The 18,142-nt window shown below is 46.7% G+C and overlaps 1 protein-coding gene across 2 annotated transcripts in view; it reads left to right on the plus strand.

Annotated features, from left to right (window-relative positions):
• The first annotated feature begins 1,229 nt into the window (after positions 1-1,229).
• The window catches only part of AKAP12 (A-kinase anchoring protein 12), an 84,189-nt gene continuing 67,276 nt past the window's right edge, over positions 1,230-18,142 (plus strand). For both annotated transcript variants that reach the window (XM_084776813.1, XM_084776814.1), the window contains exon 1: positions 1,230-1,566. In XM_084776813.1, the coding sequence (XP_084632939.1) occupies positions 1,417-1,566 (150 nt within the window). In that variant the 5' untranslated portion in view covers positions 1,230-1,416. The remainder of the gene's footprint in view (positions 1,567-18,142) is intronic.

Genomic DNA, 18,142 nt, shown 5'->3' on the forward strand with positions numbered 1-18,142 from the left:
GACTGAGGCGGGAGAGCTCATGGCTAGCCTGGACTATATATATTGTCGAGAGATTATGTCTCAACAAACAAAACACCACAGAATAAAATGGAGGGATGATATGCTTACAAATAACTAAAAACACAGCTTAAAAAAAAAAAACAACTCTTTCTAAGTGAATAAACGCCAAAGAAACTGGCCATTGTGTTACCATTCATCGACAGAGTCTCACCCAGTGGCTCTCAGGCTGGCCTCAGGCTCAAGCTGACCTGACCCTCCTTGCCTAGACTACTCAGGTATCAGAAATACAAGCAGGAATCACAGCACCCGGCTCACCTGACGTCATTTTATGCTTCTCTCCCTAGCACTCCCGTGCTGAGTGATGGGGAAGCCAACGAAATTTTAATTTAAGTCAAAGACTTACTGGCTGCTATGTTAATTTAATGAGTATTTAATCAAGAGGAGGAAAGAAAAAAACAGGCCCCTTCGAAATCTTCCTGTTTTGATAAAGCCGATGGCGACTGAACAGACCTAAGCCAAGGTGGTGTTTAAGCGTCAGGAGAGACAAGTGGCCTGGGATGTGTAACCTTGAGCTTGTGACGCTCAAAGGACAGGCACATTTCCAGTAACAGCTTCATTTGTCCGCGTTCCCCAGAGAAGGAGGGCGGTGGATTCTGGTGATGGCATCAGCTGACATCACTGGCTGGGATCATGGGGGACGCTGGGCCCACCTCAGCGGTGGCCTGACTGCATCAGCCTTTGGGTTTCCCAGCTCCTGCCACGTGAGCCGCCCTAATATGGCCAGGCTCAGGAGCAACCCAGGAGTGCTTCCTTTTCTCCTGCTAAAGGAGAGAAGACTGGAACAAATGCCTAAAGTCAAACACAATCCGAAGAAAAAGCAAATGGGGGTTTGGGTTCGCGCCTGGTCAGATGCAAATCCCAGGGCTGCAGAAGATCAAGCCTTGGGTTATCAATCATTGAATTAAAAAACAATGCTTTTGCCCCCGCCCCCTTCTTGCTGTCCCTGAACCTTCTGCAGCTCCGGGACAGACCCCCAAAGCTCTTTTCTTCCTTTACGGCTTGAGAACCCTAGGGGTGGTGTGGGCTGCTGGGGACCTAGTAGCGGAGCCTCTGGTCCTAGCAGCTTAAAGGGAGATGCTGCAAGGCGTGTCTGGGCTGTGCTCATGTGATGAAGGGAGGGAAAAACAAGGAGGGGGGAGGAGGCTACGAGGTGGCTTTTTTTTTTTCTTTTAAGGAGTTTGCCACGAGCGCGTCCCCTTCATTCGCAGTCCGGGCGCGTTCTCAGCAGGATCGCAGAGAGCCGGCGCTCCTCTCCCTTGGTCCCTGTAGTCCCGGGCGTACATTTCCTCTCCCTCTCCGCGTCCTCGCGGTCCCAAGAAGGCGGCTAGCCGGCGGGAGCAGGAGAGCCACTGAGCCATGGGAGCAGGCAGTTCCACCGAGCAGGGGAGCCCCGAGCTGCCGGCGGGGAGCGACACGCCGAGCGAGCTGGAGCTCAGTGACCACGGGCCCGCAGCGGAAGCGCCGGGAGGTGCTGAAGACCCAGCCGACGCGGACCCCGCCACCAAGGTAAGCTACGGCCACCTGCCCGGGTGGGGCGGGATGGAGATGGGGCGTCCTGGCGGTTTCCGCCTGCCACAACTTCCCGCCGGTGTACAGCCCGTCTGCAAACTCGAGCGCAGCCTTTCGCAGGCTCCCGGGTCTTTCGCACCGGGGCGGGGCTGGCATCTTTGTCGTGGGTCCCTAAGGGCGGCGACCTAGCCCTTCCGCAGCCTTCAAATCTGCCCCTGCCCGCCGCTCTCCAAGCCTTTCTCCTCTCTTCCGGTGGGCTGGCAGCCTGGGGGTTGGCCGGTGGGGCATCCATAAGAAATTGACCATGGTCTGGCGTCTGAAGCCACTTCCCACACACACCCTTGATTCTACGTCCCAGAGAGGGAAAGCCGGGACCTGCTTTAAAGCTGGGCAAACCTAGGTCCTAGGTCCCCCGCCCGGTATTGGCCTCGACACCAGCTTCCACCCGGGCCACCGGGTTTGGTACCCAGAGTCCTGCGGCAGCGCCTGGGACACCGCCTAGCTGATGCAGAGAGCCTGCCGTGTAGCTAGCTCTCTTCCAGACAGAGAGAAGCGGAGCAGAAGCACTAATGGAGGGATAGGCAAAGCTCCCGGCGTCCTGCCTCCCTTTCTCACAGTTTGCTGCCTGTGGACTCAATTGGATAAACAAACATTGGAGTTAGAAGTTCTGCACGGATGTAGGCAAAGGCTTAAGTGAGCGTTCCTTGCACTCTGTCTGGCGAGTCTACTGAACAGCCCTAGAAATACTGCATTTTATAGGCCTGCTTGGCTCGAGACTGGAATATTTGATCCGGCCTATCACAGTCTCCACTGTTGTGTCCTGTTCTCATTATTGTATTTTTTTTTCTCTAATTTCAGTTCTTTTTCTTTTGTCGTTGTTTGGGGTTGTTAACTAATTAATTTGTTTATTTGTTTAGAGACAGGGTCTCGCTCTGTAGCCTAGCCTGGCTTGGAACTCGCTGGCTAGCCCCACTAGTCGCAATCCTCCTGCCTCAACGTCTCAGATGACTTTGGCAGCCACGCCCGGCTTGGCAACATGTGTTAAGCTGTTTTCCCAGCACGTGTTTGTGATCAAGGCTTCACTCAGATGGACTGGTGATATTCTTACAGAAACCTGTGCGCAACCAAACAACTTAACAAGAATCAAGCAATTGCGTCTATGCGGGGAGAGAGAGGAGTGAGGACTTTTGGGGAATGGGCCAGGGAGCATAAACATCTTTGAGAACAAAACATTGACATCCAGGCAATCTCACAGAAGTGGGACCTGATCGCCTTGACCTCTTTAGTGGCCCCAGTACAGTGGAGGCTGAGCGCTTGCTCTTAACAGTTTCTACCTCCAGTTTTATATCCCATCACTACTTGTAAAATTCAAGGTCTTCCACTCCCTCTCTGATACATGGGTTTTTTCCTCAGAGGCATACCAGTTCCTGCTCAGCAGTTTTCCTCCTTTGGATGCCTCAGTGTAGCGGTTTAAAAAAAAAAAAAGAAGAAGAAGAATTATGAGCAGGTGGTGGCTCACGCCTTTAATCCCAGTACTCAGGAGGCAGAGGCTGGTGGATCTCTGTGAGTTCGAGGCCAGCCTTGTTTACAGAGTGAGTTCCAGGGCATCCAAGAATACATAGAGAAACTCTGTCTTGAAAAACAAACAAACAAACCAAAAAGAAAGAAAAGAAAAGAAAAAGAATTATGAGAGAAAGGGTATGCCTGTGCGTCCTGTGAGTGGTGGTGGGGGGGGGGGAGGGGTAAATGTGCCCTGGAGATCCCGCAATAGCTTTGTTGGATTGGTTCTTTCCTTCCACCTTTATGTAGGCTATGGGGACTTGAACTCATATTGCCAGCTTTGCCCCTGTACCTGCCCAACCATCTCACTGCCCCACACCATGTTTTGATGATAACTACTGTCAACATAGCTCCAGTTTGGAATTTAGTAATTTTAAGGTAATTGCTAAAATTTTGCAGTTAGGAGACATTTATTTTTTTTTTAACTTTGGTTTTTATATGGCTTCAAGTCTTATTATCTGTTTACAGTGATATATAGACTATACCTCCTTCCCAATAAATTGCATATATTTCCTTAGAAACACTCCTTTCTTTTCCACCTTTCCTATCTCCCATGGCCTGTCTCCCCTTCTCCATCCCCACCTACCACCATCTTGAAATATCCAAGCAGTGTTCTTTTAAAAGATGACCTAAGTGGCATCCACAGATTCATTCATTCGTTGGCCCGTTTCCCAGTTATCAATTTGGAGGTGGATCAATAATACACTTGCATGTGCTTGTTGGAATATACATGTTTCTTCGTCTCAACCCACAGATCCTCAGGTTTTGAAGACTGAAGGCTTTTTCAGTAGGATCCTCGGATGATTCAGCGCCTCCGACTTCTACCCTTGCTCTGCCCCATCTTCCCCTGACCTCCTTGGGGGAGCCGTTCCATCTGCCACTCTTGGCTTCCTAGCCCCTTGGCCCCTTCCCAAGAGTGTCTACATTTGTGGGTTTAGGGACTTTTTAAATAGGCCTGGCTGGTCTGCGTGCTCCATAAGGCAAGGGGCTTACCTGGTTCTGCTGACACACTGTCCCCTGGGTGAGGCATGGTGCCTGCCATGAAGTCGAGGGGCTTGGCAAGAGCCCCGTGAAGAAAAGGAAGCGCGATGGCGCTGGCCCCAGCGGGAGTTGGTTGGTGCGTGCCAGCCGTCTGCTTCTCCCGCTTCACTTTTAACCTCATTACGCTTAGTTTTATGGATCAGATAATGCCCGAGACCTGTCTCTCTGGCAGTTAGCAGATTGAGCAAATGATTGGGGGGGGGGGGGGGGAGTCAGACTTGAGGACTATTTTGCTCTTTGTTGAGTGGCTTGGCTGGATGGAAGCTCACGTTTGCAGTCACAATCCCAGCATTCAGAAGTCTGAGGCAGAAGGACTGATGATGTGACTTTGAAGCCAGGCTGGGCTACATGAAACCTTTTTTTTTTTTTTTTGGCTAAGATGAAACATACACAGATATTTATGGGTTACATTATGAATATATAATTTTGAGGAATCTGTAGACATTTGGGGGAGGTTTGCTATATAGTACACAGGTTTTTCTTTAGATGGAATGATTTTTTTTCCTTTTCATAGAATGTGATCATTTAAAATCCTTACCATTGTTTTTTCTGTACGTAATGTCAAATACTTATATATGCTATATATTAAGTAAATCAGTTGGTTTGGGGGGTTTGTTTTGTTTTTTATTTTATTTATTTATTTGGTTTTTGGTTGTTTTTGTTGTTGCTATTGTTTTTGTTTTTTCAAGACAGGGTTTCTCTGTGCAATAGCTCTAGCTGTCCTGGAACTCTCTCTGTAGACCAAGCTGGCCTGGAACTCACAGAGATCCTCCTGCCTCTGCCTCCCAAGTGCTGGGATTAAAGGCACGGGACACCACTGTCCAGTTTGTTTTGTGTTTTTAGATAAGGAATCACTCTGTAGCCCTGGCTAGCCTTGAACTATTGGTGATACTTTCCTGAGACTGAAATTACAGGTAGGAGCCTGTATAATTGTTTTTGTTAACACACACACACACACACATACACACACACATTAATTTTAGTCAACATATAAAGAAATGAGTTTCATTATAGCAAATCTGCATAGTCCAAAACCAATTTATTTTGGGGGGGAGTTGTTTTCAGGACAGGGTTTCTCTGTGTAGCCTTGGCTGTCCTGGACTTACTTTGTAGACCAGGCTGGCCTTGAACTTACCTGGTCTTGAATCCACCTGCCTCTGCCTCCCAGGTGCTGGGATTACAGGCATGCACCACCACAGCGGTGCATAGTCCAAATTTTATTTATTTATTTATTTATTGGTTGCTAGAAAGCAAACCTAGAGGGGCTGGAGAGATGGTTCAGCAGTTAAGAGCACTGGCAGCTCTTCCAAAGAATCTGGGTTCAGTTCTCAGTACTCACATGGCAGCTCACACTGTCTGTAATTCCAGTTCCAGGGGATCTGACAGCCTCATGCCCACAGACACACAAGCAGGTAAAACACCAATGCACATTTAATAATAATAATAATAATAATAATAATAATAATAATAATAATAATAATAATTCTTTTTTAAAAAAGAATGAAAGAAAGAAGAAAGAACCCCAGGCTTTGGGCAGGAGGCTGGGCATGTACACTAACTGAGCTACAGTCCCCAGCCTCTTTTCTGGTGACTTTAGTTAGCAGTTACTCCCTAAGAGTCCCCAAAGGCAACTCCTTAGTTGAACTTTACTATGAAGTCAATTGAGAGTTAAACTTTTTTGTTTTTGTTTTTGTTTTGGCCAGGTGTGATGGTGCACCCCATTAATCCCAGCACTTGGGAGACAGAGGCAGAACTCCGTGAGTTCGAGGCCAGCCTGGTCTACAGAGTGAGTCCAGGACAGCCAAGGCTACACAGAGAAACCCTGTCTTGAAAAACAAAAAAACAAAAATTGAATTCAGGGTCTTGTCCATGCTAGGCAAGCACAGTACAGCCTCAGCCCAAAAGAGTTAAGCTTTGATTACTCAAGTTTAACATTTAAATGACCCGTATCTTGGTTTTATCTGCTGCACTTCAGCAAAATGCAAGAAGCCCTATAGCCAGTCTTCATATGCAAATTCTAAGGGGAAAATGGCTTGGTCAGTCACTTGCCTTGGTTCCTGGCTTAAGACTTTTTGTCTACGCCTGGGGACGGTAGGATTGCCTTCTTGCTTTCTCAGTTGTGTGTCTGTAAGCTCTGGGCTCTGCTAGTTTACTTTCCTCCATCTTCTGACAGACGTCTGCAGACCAATGACTAAAGACTTCTATTGCTTTGGTGAGTCTTGATTTCTAGAGCTGAAAGGCAGGCCAGCTTTGGCAGTCAGAATGCCTCTGAATTAACCTTTGTTTCTAAGTAAATGATTACATAATTGTTTTTGTGTATATGAGAGAGTGTGTGTGTGTGTGTGTGTGTGTGTGTGTGTGTGTGTACACATATACAGAGGGAATTCAGAGGACAGCCAGACGGAGTTGAGCTCATGGTCCCCTCTTATCATGTGAGTCCCAGGAATTGAACACAGGTCATCAGGCGTGGCCACAGGAACCTTGTATGTGTGTCTCCTTGGCAGTCCTGAATCAATTCTTCTATATATTCTACTGGTCAGTGATTCCAAAGCTGAAAATGGAACAGGGCTAGTACAAGCTGGGTAAGGCTAGTGTCCCCAGAAGATGGGGAGGTAGACCCTGTCATGTCTCTCTCTTTTTTTTTTTTTTTTTTTTTTGGTTTTTCAAGACGATACCACCACCACCACCACCACCACCCTACCTCACCCCTGTCACCCAGCTGGTTACCTATGCTCCAACAGATTGTCCCCATTACACGAGTTGCTGTTCTCTTACTATGTGAGAGACCAAACCCTGCAAGGTGGTGCACTTTTGTCATGGCAGCACTTGAGAGGCAGAGGCAGGGGGATAGCAAGTTTAAGACCGGCCTGGGCTACAGAAGATGAAATTATATGGCTACAGACTTTGAGGTCAGCCTGCTTTTTAAGAATGAAGTCGTGTGTGTGTGTGTGTGTGTGTGTGTGTGTGTGTGTGTGTGTGTGACTAACACTCACAGTAAAAGCTGGGAGTTGCAGCCTGTGTCTGTTATCCCAGTTAGTCTAGCTGACAACTGAGCTCCAAGGGGAGAAACAGGCAGACAGACAGACAGAGAGACACAAAGGACAGAAAGCAGGTCACTTGTTGTCCTCTTTTGGCATAGGTATGTGCGCATGTGCACAAATTTTTAAAAATATACAAATGTGTAATATATTTAGTTTAAGAGCTTAGTCAGCCTCTGTGTGTATGTGTGAGACACAGTTCTCACTGTTGCTTTGGCTGGTCTCCTTTCCCAGGGCTGAAGTGGCTCTCTCACCTCAGTTCCCAGTAGCTGGATTTACAGACATGCCCTACTGTGCTGTGCCCTAACAGGCCTCTCTATTTGTGCTTCTAAAATTGGAAAGTTTTTTATTTTTTTGGTTTTCGAGACAGGGTTTCTCTATGTAGCCTTGGCTATCCTGAACTCACTTTGTAGACCAGGCTGGCCTCAAACTAAAAGAGATGCATCTGCCTCTGCCTCTCGAGTCCTGGGATCAAAGGTGTACGCCAATCACGCCTGGCCTGGTGGTGGGAACTTCCTATAAAATGGAATAAATTGTCCAGTGAGACGACTTGAGGTTGACTTTATAGAAGAAAAAGGGCTGAGGAAACCAGAGAGAGAACCAAAAGTTACTTATCCTGTAAAGTTTAATGCAGAGGTGGATTCACTTATACAACCAAAACTTTCTATTAGTTTGTTTGTTTAGGCAGGGTCTATCAATGTAACTCAGGCTCAAAACAGGCAGGCAGTTCTTGCCTCCAGGGTATGGGCTGACTACAGGCATGCACCATCTTACGTTGCTGGGCTTGGCCATTACCCAACTCTTTATTTTTTGATGTGTGAGAGGTCAGGTAAACAATCTGGTTCCAGCTCCATGGGCTGGAGCTTTAGCAAGAGTCACTCCACTTTGCCCTGGTCCTTTGGGCCCAGTGGATGAGCTCCATTGAAACCCTAATCCTCATGGAAGTTTTAGGACAATCAACACAGAGGGGATAGTGTGCTTTCCCTTGGGCCTGGGACTCCCACCTTAGACTGTTCTTAACCACAGGCGGGGAGCCCTGGGTTTCATTACACCACACACGCACAAAGGTGTTTTAGTCTTCAACACTATGGAACTGCCTGTTTTCATTGTCTTCTACAAGTTTTAAAATATATTCAGGGTTTAGGCAGGACACCTGTGCAGGAAAGGGATCATGGGAGAGCGTGCTCATCCTTGGCCTCTGTAGCTCTCTATGTGCGCCCTCCTTTGTGAAGTGAGAGATCGGAGTTTATGGCATTACAGCACTTCGAGAAAATAGCCAATACCTCCACCTGTTCAAATCCCTGAAGCCAATTCTTAGTTCTCTTGACCTAAACACTTAAAAGCCCCACAGTAGAAAGCCAGGAGAAGGATAAATAATATATATTGAGTGTCTGTGTTTGCACATGTGCGTGCAGTGCCATGGCAAGGCTGTGGAGGCCCGAGTCAAGTAGCAGCACATGCCTATAACCAAAATCTCGCCGAAATACTATAACATTAGTTAAAAAAAAAAAAGATTTATTTTTAGTTCATATGTGTGTTTGCCTAAAAGTGTGGTATGTGTACCACAAGCGTGTCTACCACAAGCGTGTCTGGTGCCCGTGGAGGCCAGAAGAGGGCACTGTAAAGCTGGCCTTTCAGATGGTTGAAGAACAGCTCTTAACTGCGCAGCTTTCCACACCCCTTCTCTTTACCCTTTTTTTCTTTTTTTTTCTTTTTTTCTTTTTTTTTTTTTTTTTTTTTTTTTGTTTTCTTTTTCTTTTTCTTTTTTGAGACAGAGTTTCTGTGTGTAGCCCTGGCTGTCCTGGATTCACTTTGTAGGCCAGGCTGGCCTCGAACTCACAGAGTTCTGCCTGCCTCTGCCTCCCAAGTACTGGGACTAAAGGTGTGCGCCACCACTGCCCAACTTCTTTTTTCTTTCTTTCCTTTCCTCTTTCTTTCCTTCTTTCTGGACAGGGTTCCTCTGAGCAGCCCAGGCTGTCCTGGAGTTAGTTCGATAGACCAGGCTGGCCTTGAACTCACAGAAATTCACCTGCCTCTGCCTCCCAAGTGCTGGGATTAATGGCATAAGCCACTACTGTCCTGCCCTCCTTACTTGAAAAATACATGATTGCAATCATTTGACTCGCTGTTTCGATCTTGGACCATGTTCCTGCAGATCAGAAGGCGCTGGAGGACGTGAGGAGGGCGCTTTCGGTTGTGGCTACACTTCTCTTTCAGTCATTGATGCTTTTATCTTTCTTTGTTTAGAAGTCCGGTTTTATCTCAAAGACCAGATTGTCCTTGAAATCTCTATGTATCCCAGTCTGCCCTTGGTCTCCAGACCTTCCTTCCCTACCTCTATAGTGCTGAGATGGTAGGTGTGTGTAACCATAATGTGGTGTGTGTGTGTGTGTGTGTGTGTGTGTGTGTGATGTTTATCTGTGTCTGTGTGTTTGGAGACTGAGTCTCACCATAGCCTAGAATGCCAGCACCAGGGTCTGGATTCTTGAAAGGCCATCTCGTATTCTGATTGCTCAGCACGGGCACTGTGGCCTCATGGAAGAAAAGGAGCTGACACACAAAGCATCTCCTCCTAGTGACAACTCCTCCTGGAGCTTGCACGGGTGGAAGTGGAGGCTGCTCTGCATGAGCCATGTTGTGTGGAGCCATGTCTGTTGTTAGCGAATACAAACTGTCGGGAAGTCAGGGGTAGAAGAAGCCTGCCTGCCACACATGGTCCCAGGGGTTGGTATTTATTAGTTTATTTATTTAGGTTTTCCAAGACAGGGTTTCTCTGTGTAGCCTTGACTCTCCTAGACTCATTTTGTAGACCAGGCTGGCCTTGAACTCAAAGAGATCCACCTGCCTCTGCCTCCCGAGTGCTGGGATTAAAGGCATGCGCCACCACGCCTAGCTGGTTTACTTTATTTTGAGGCAAGGCTTTGCAATGTAGCCCTGATAGCCTTGAGTTTGCCTCAGCCTCCAAGTCCTAGGATTAGAGACGTGTGCTGCAGGTTAAATCCAGAGTGCATCCTGCCTCACCCACCCTGGGAAGCAAGGTTCCGCCTTTAAATTATGCACCAATTCCTTTTTTTTTTTTCTTTTAATTCCTTTTTCTCAAGAAAGGGTTTCTCTATGAAGCCTTCGCTGTCCTAGAACTTGCTCTGTAGACCAGGCTGGTCTCGAACTCATAGAGTTCTGCCTGCCTCTGCCTCCTGAGTGCCTGGATTAAAGGCATGCATTATCCCTCCCTCCCTTCCTGGCCTCTCACCCCTCATTTCATTTAGATCTAATGAACAAGAAAGGGTTATTTTTATGCCTAAGAGGAGAAATCTGATTTTATTGTCCTTATATGTTTTCTATTAGTGTCGTGGGTCACATAGTCTCTTTTGTTCTATCTTTTTCTACATATGCATATGCCTGTTTCAATTTAAAAAAAAATTTAGATGACTTCCCTCTATATTTTCACAATAAATTAAAAGCATCTGTTCAATCACAGCACCAAACATATTCTTTAAAATTATTTTTCTATTTCATATCTCACATATTTTCCTTTCTTCTCAAGGCTGAGGTGACTGGTGAGTATATGCCTATATGAGTATAAAAAAGTAGAAAGTGGGGATTGTTTTTAAACTTCATTTGTTTTCTTGGCACATGATAACATTATACATCAAATAGGCTCAGCACACTCAGATCACTCCTCAGGAGGGTGGGGAGACTGAGGCTTGGGCTACAGAGAGAAACCCTGTTTCTAAGGGAAAAGGACATCATGCCCTGTTTTCAAACAGGTAAATCTTTTTTTTTTTCTTTTTTCTTTTTTCTTTTTTGGGTTTTCGAGACCGAGTTTCTCTGTGTAGCAGCTCTGGCTGTCCTGGAACTCGCCCTGTAGTCCAGGCTGGCCTTGAACTCATGGAGATCCACCTGGCTCTGCCTCCCGAGTGGGGGTGGTGGTGTAGGGGCTTTTCAGATGCAGTATACTCAATGACAGATTTAGGTATGTATGAGCCATCAATCAGTCTGTCCATATCCACACAGAGAATTTCCTAGATAACTACTTTGAAAAGCAAAGAATACTTTTGGGAAAGTATTCTAGACACATCAAAGGCCATTAGTGGGGGAAACCGGGAGAGGCAAGGCATGCTAAGGAGATGGATGTTTTTTAAGGGGGCAATGGAAAAGGGTGATAAAGTCACGTTTCACCCAATTGGCATAAAAGCTGCCCCCACAGTGGAGAGCTTTTAAAATGAAATGGAAGCTTCTGTTACTCAACAAAGCAGAGATGCAGAAGATGGTGGGGTGGGGGAGGAGGACAAGAGGATGATGAAACTGCGAATGTCGTGAGCTGGAGACAGGTGGGAAGTGATGCTGCAAAGGGAGACTCTGGTGAACATTTTCTAAGGATGCTGTTAGCTCAGATAGCTGCCAGGTCAGTGAAATTTGAGCAGGGTACAGGCTTGACACGGGGCAGACAGGAACAGCTGAGGGGATCAGCCACATATAGCTCAGCAGGTAAAGGCAGTTGCCGCATAGGCCAGATGACCTAAATTTGTTCCACAGAACTCACAACGGAAGGAGCGACTTCTAAAAGTTCTTCTGACTTCCACACGCACGCCATGGTATGTGTGTGCCCAGACTTAACACAAACACAATGCGTATTCCTTTCCCCATTAACAATAAAGACCGAAAAGCTAAGACAACAAAAAACAACCAGCCCTACCAAAAAACTATAGGGTGCACACCTGCAATCCCAGCACTGCACAAGGCTGACAAGAAAGAATGATTTGTGAGTCAGGATAGGTTACAAACCAAATTAGGTGAAACCTTCTCTCAGAACAAAAGAGAATGTTCCTTGTGTTGTCCAGGTTGCTCCTTGAACTCCGGGGTTCAAGTGATGTTTCTGGCTTAGCCTCACAGGCATCTGGCACCGTAGCTAGCCTGGCTGGCTTCATGTGAAGTATCCTTAGAAGGGAGACATAACGTTTGTTTGTTTTTTCGAGTCAGGGTTTCTCTGTGTAGCTTTGGCTATCCTGGACTCACTTTGTAGACCAGGCTGTCCTCGAACTCAGAGATCCACCTGCCTCCTCTCCTACCGGGTGCTGGGAGTGATGTTATCAATGGCATGTGTGACTACCACCCGCCTTAAGGGAGACATTTTAAAATGTTAACTTGGAGCCAGGCATGCGTGGCACACGCCCGTAATCGCAGGAGCTCTGTGAGTTCGAGGCCAGCCTGGTCGACAAAAAAAAAAGTTGGTACAACCTAAAAAAAATCACTTGGAAAGGGTGTCAGTGAGGGATTAGCTAGAGCCGGTGGATTATGGGCATCTCTGGGAAAGATGCAGCGTGAAGGGGGGGTGGTACCACTCTCTGCCTTGAAGCCCCGAGTTCTTCTATGAGAACAGAGCTAGCTGAGCTGTAAGCATGCATGCCCTCTTTTCTCTTTACTCTTGACAGTGGATGTCCTTACTTCAAGCTCTCCCTGCCTTGACTTCCGTAAGTGATGGGCCGTGACCTGGAACTGAGCTCAAATAATCCAGTCCCCACCCAGTCCCTTTTTGTCCAGTATTTTATCACAGCATCAGAAATGAAGCGAGTGCATCGATTGATAGCGATAATTTGGGACTCAAGGGTTTACCAGGAGGGTGCACTCTCGAGAGGCTGAGGCGGGAGGATCTGAGTTTGAGGCCAGCTGCGGCTATGTGGCCAGTGCCTGCCTCAAATGCACAAATGTGTAAGTGGAGGAGGCTTCAGCGAACAAGGCAACGGCTGAGATGTCTTATACTTAAGCCACACATCGCTAATAGTGGTTTTCTCTGAAAGCACTGTCTGGGCGTGGTGGGCCTCAAAGGTCATCAATAGGAGGAGATAATGCTTTGGAACCTGGCGGTGGTGGCCAACCAGAGCTACAGAGGGGGTGGAAAAGAGTGCGGAAGTAGAAGATAAGGTTGAAAGCATCGAGTTGGGCAGCTGCCAGGACACCACTTAATCTCAGCTAATCTTCTCCCTCCAGAAATGAAGGTCCCTGAGGGTTGACCACGCCCCTTCTGTTTGCAGGTAGAAGAGACTGTGTCTCGGGGATGATGCTCAAAGGGGATGTTTCTTTCGGGTAACGTCCGTCATGCGTAGTGACGGCTTTTTGACTTGTGCTAAGGACAAGGCAGTTGATGGTTTTTTCCCCTTAGGTTCCCTGTCTGGAGTGTGTGTGGTTGCTTATTGAGTAGATCCTGTGCAGGCTCTGGATTCTGGCTGCCACAGCGGTCAATTCATCATTCTTTTTAAAATGTCATTATGATGATGTCATTATGATGGTGGTGGTGGTGGTGTGTGTGTGTGTGTGTGTGAGAGAGAGAGAGAGAGAGAGAGAGAGAGAGAGGGAGGGAGAGACACAGAGAGAAGGGTGGTATTTGTGCATGCTCAGAAAACACCTTTTTGTTTTGTTTTTCCCGACAGGGTTTCTCCGTGTCACCCTGGCTATCCTGGATTGACTTTGTAGATCAGACTGGCCTTGAACTCACATCGATCCGCCTGTCTCTGCCTCTGCCTCCTGAGTGCTGGGATTAAAGGTGTGTGCCACTGCCGCCCGACCTCAGAGAGCAACTTTAAGGAGTTGGTTTTTCTCCTCCTTCCACCTTGTTTGAGCAAGTCTTTCTTGTCTCTGTAGTGTGGCATTGCAGGCCAGCTGGCCCAGGAGGTTCCAAGCAATTCTCCCCTCCTATGCCCACTTCCCATCCGCAGGGAGTGCGGGGACACAGATATAATTATGACCTTTCATTTGTTTGTCTAGAGACTGACCTCAGGCTTGCTGGGCAAGTGCTTTTTTCTTGAAGCCATCTTGCAGCTCATCCCTTTTGGTGTTTTTTGTTTTTTTGTTTTTATTTTTTTTTATTTTTTGGTTTTTCGAGACAGGGTCTCTCTGTATTAGCCTTGGCTGTATCCTGGACTCACTTTGAAGACCAGGCTGGCCTCGAACTCACAGCGATCCACCTGCCTCTGCCTCCTGAGTGCTGGGATTAAAGGCGTGCGCCACCACGCCCGGCTGTTTTTTGGTTTTTTTAAGACAGGGTTTCCCTGTGTAGCCTTGGTTGTCCTGTACTCACATTGTAGACCAGGCTGGCCTTAAACTCACAATGATACATCTGCCTCTGCCTCCCCAAATGCTGAGATTACAGGTGTGCATTGCCATGCCTAGGTCACTTTTTTATTTTAAACACAGTTGTATTCTGTAGTACAAGCTGTCCTGAAACTTAATATTGTAGCCTAGGTTGGCCTTAATGTATGACAATCTTCCTGACTCAGCCTCTCAAGTACTAGGATTCGTGGTGTATGCCACCATACTGGCTAAATACTCCTTAATACTGGCAATTGTTTTTTTGTTTGTTTGTTTGTTTTGTTTTTTCAAGACAGGGTTTCTCTGTGTAGCCTTGGCTGTCCTGGACTCCCTTTGTAGACCAGGCTGGCCTCGAACTCACAGCGATCCGCTTGCCTCTGCCTCCCGAGTGCTGGGATTAAAGGCATGCGCCACCACCGCCCGGCTGGCAATTCTTTTTTTAAGGTGTACTTGGAGCCACACATGACGGCGCACACCTGTAGCCCTAGCCGAGCAGAAGCTGGAGGAAAGCAAGTTCAGGACTAGCCTTGGCTACATAGTTAAGCCTAGCCCCTAAAGGGAGGGATGAGAAAAAAAGAAATTAAGAACCACAAAACAAACATACTACTGCTTGTTGCATGACAACATACACTTCATGACGAAAGCTACCTAGACACAATGAAGCACCTGTACTTGTATGCATGCATGTAAGCATGTGTTCATGTATGTGTGTGAATGGGTGCGGGGGCAAATGTGTGTATGGAGGCCAGGTCTTTTTCACTTGCTCATCTTTTTGTCCGTCCCCCCCCCCCACACACACACACACACAAGAATTTCTCTGTGTAATAGCCCTGGAACTCTCTTTGTAGACCAAGCTGGCCTCAAACTCAGAGATCCACCTGCCTCTGTCTCCAGAGTGCGGAGATTAGAGGCACCACCATTCCCGGCTTAATTAATTTTTTAGACACACTGTTGATTACCCTGTCTTAGCTTCCTGATTCCACAGTTTATAGGCATGTTTCTTCTTCCTTAGCTTTTGCTTTGAGACAGGGTTTCTCTGTGTGTAGCCCTGACTGTCCTAGAATCACACTGTAGACCAAGCTGGTCTTGAACTCACAGAGATCCACCTGCCTTTGTCTCCCAGGTGCTTGGATTAAAGGCGTGTGCCACCACCAGCTGGGTTATAATGAGTTTTTTAATTGCTTTAGAAATAACATGCACAAGCAAATCAGCAGTGTAAGTTGAGCTCTGGCTTCTGTGTATATTTAAATGGAAATCTGTAATCTCTCTGATCTGTTTTGTATAAAGTGAGTCACTCAAGCAGTAGGGAATGCTATAAATGTTGTCAATTGCTTCCTTATTATCACAATTTCTCCCACTCTTGGCACGAGATGGTGTATAAAAGTGAAGCAAAAAATACTGGACTAGAGCTGGGTATGATGGCACATGCCTTTATCCCAGCATAATACATAATAAATAAATCTTTAAAATGCACCTGTGATCCCAGCACTCTGGAAGGCAAAGGTAGGCAGATGGCTATGAGTTCAAGGCCAGCCTGGTCTATAAATTGAGTCTGGGACAGCCAAGGCTATACAGAGAAACCATAACCACAACAACAAAAACAAAAAACTGGACTATAATGGGAATAAAACCCAGGTTAATTGATTTTTACACACACACACACACACACACACACACCCTTTATTGAAAAACCTCAAGAGCTAAAATTTACTTGAAGGAAGTTCAGTAGTCTTAATTGAATCTTTTTTTCATTTACTTTATTTTTTTTAAGATTTATTTATTTATTATATATACAGTGTTCTCCTGCATGTAACAACTGCAGGCCAGAGGGGCACTAGATCTCATTATAGATGGTTGTGAGACACCATGTGGTTGCTGGTAATTGAACTCATGACCTTTGGAAGAACAGCAAGTGCTCTTAACCTCTGAGCCATCTCTCCAGCCCCTTTTGTTTCACTCATAACACACTAAAGGTGTTTGCTTTGATCAACATGAAAACCCATATTTCTTTTAGTGCTGAGGTCCTTACAATGTATTTCTTTAATTGTTGTTGTATGTGGCGTTAATACTGTGTTGTTCTATGTGGAGATTTTGTGCTGGCAGACCCAGCAGTGGTATCCAGACTGTAACAGTGACAGATTTCAAGTCAAGTCCCTCAGGACTTGGAGGAATGCAAAGAATGCCTCAGTATTCAGGGAAGTAGGTCATGGTTTAAAGTATTACACTGGCCAGAGGAAGCTCAGGCAGTCTCTCTGAGCCCTGGAACCCAGCTGAGCCCTTTCCCAGAATGCTTCAGTCTTAAGCAAATTAGGTGGCAGGATGAGTCTCAGCCTCTGGAGAGCTGGATTCAGAGCTCCAGGTTCACTGCTAAAGCTTGTGTCTCCAGAAGTCATAGATGGGACTGATACTTCTTTTTATTGTCACTGCACGATCCTGAAGTAGATTTTATTTTAAAGACTTGATAGGCAGGAGCTGGAGAGATGGCTCAGTGCTTAAAAGCACTTCCTGCTCTTCCAGAGGATCTGAGTTTGGTTCCCAGTGCCTACATCGGAGGCTCAGAACTGCCCATAACTCCAGCCCCAGGAGAGCTGATGATCCCTTCTTCTGGCGTCTCTGGGAGCCCACGCAGAGATGGCATAATAGTCTCATAGATGCACACACGTATATTAAAATAAAGTCGTAGGCAAGAGGAGGGGAGGGGGAAGAAGAAGAGGTAACTACACTGAGCAAGAAAAGGAGAGTCGGTGCTTTTTAAAAACGGGGGATTTGGGGTGCTGGAGCTATAGTTCAGTTGGTACAATACTTGCCCATCACACGTGGCCTTGTCTTTAATCTGCAGCTCACTCCCGTTATCCTACCATTTGGGAGGTGGAGGCGGAGAATCAAACTCCTCTTCTGTATAAAGAAGCTATCCTGGGCTACAGGAGACCATGTACAAGAAGCATAAAAGTAAATAAAATGAACTGGGTGTCCTTTCTGGCAGTGTTAGGCACTGCTGGGGGCAGGGTTGGGAAACAAAACTTGAGTCCCAGTAGAATTACAGATGCCAATGGTACTCACAGTGTGTGGAGGATTTGAGCTCAGGGAAACTGCAGAAGTACGCATTACTGCTGCACACTAAAGGCTCAAACATGACAGGACATACCAGTGAGAGAGGTCCTACAGGGGACCAGAAGCCATGGCCTGCATGGTACATCTTGGAAGAGTGGTGACCGTTGAGAGAAACAGCTTGGTCAAGAGCTCAAAAAGAGCCAGCGCATGGACACCTTGAGTGAGCCATCGTCCAGGAAAAGCTGGGTTAGGGAGGAAGGGTGCGTTTGAATGGGTAGAACACTTCCCTAATATACATGAGGCCCTGGATCCAATCCTTAAGACCAAGTGTGGTGGCACACACCTGCAATAACTGATGTACAGGCAGAATCCGGAAGTTCAAGGTCATCCTCAGCTATGTCTCCAGTTTCTAGGCCAGCAAGGGCCTTGTCTCCCAAACAAACAAACAAACAAACAAACAACAGCCCCAACAAACCAAAAACCAAACCGGAAAGAAAAAAAAACTCAGTAGGTAAAAGTCCTTGTCACATGCCTGGTGACCTGAGTTCAAGCTGAATTCAGGACCCATATGGTTGAAGAAGAGAACTAACTCCTACAGTTTATCCTCTGGCCTCTGAAGGAATTCTGGGAGACGAGGTCTTGGTGGGTAATTCACACTGGGCTCAGTTGGCACTGAGGCTCTGCCTCAGCCCTGGGGTTGCAGGAATTACAGGCTCTCTCACCACTCTCACTCTCAGCTTTGTGTTCTCAATCTAGGACCCAGAAGTTTTTGAAATGCTAAAGAATTCCTCTTTCAA

The sequence above is a fragment of the Acomys minous genome (assembly GCF_964271855.1).
Source record: "Acomys minous genome assembly, chromosome: 3".
NCBI classification, from domain to species: domain Eukaryota; kingdom Metazoa; phylum Chordata; class Mammalia; order Rodentia; family Muridae; genus Acomys; species Acomys minous.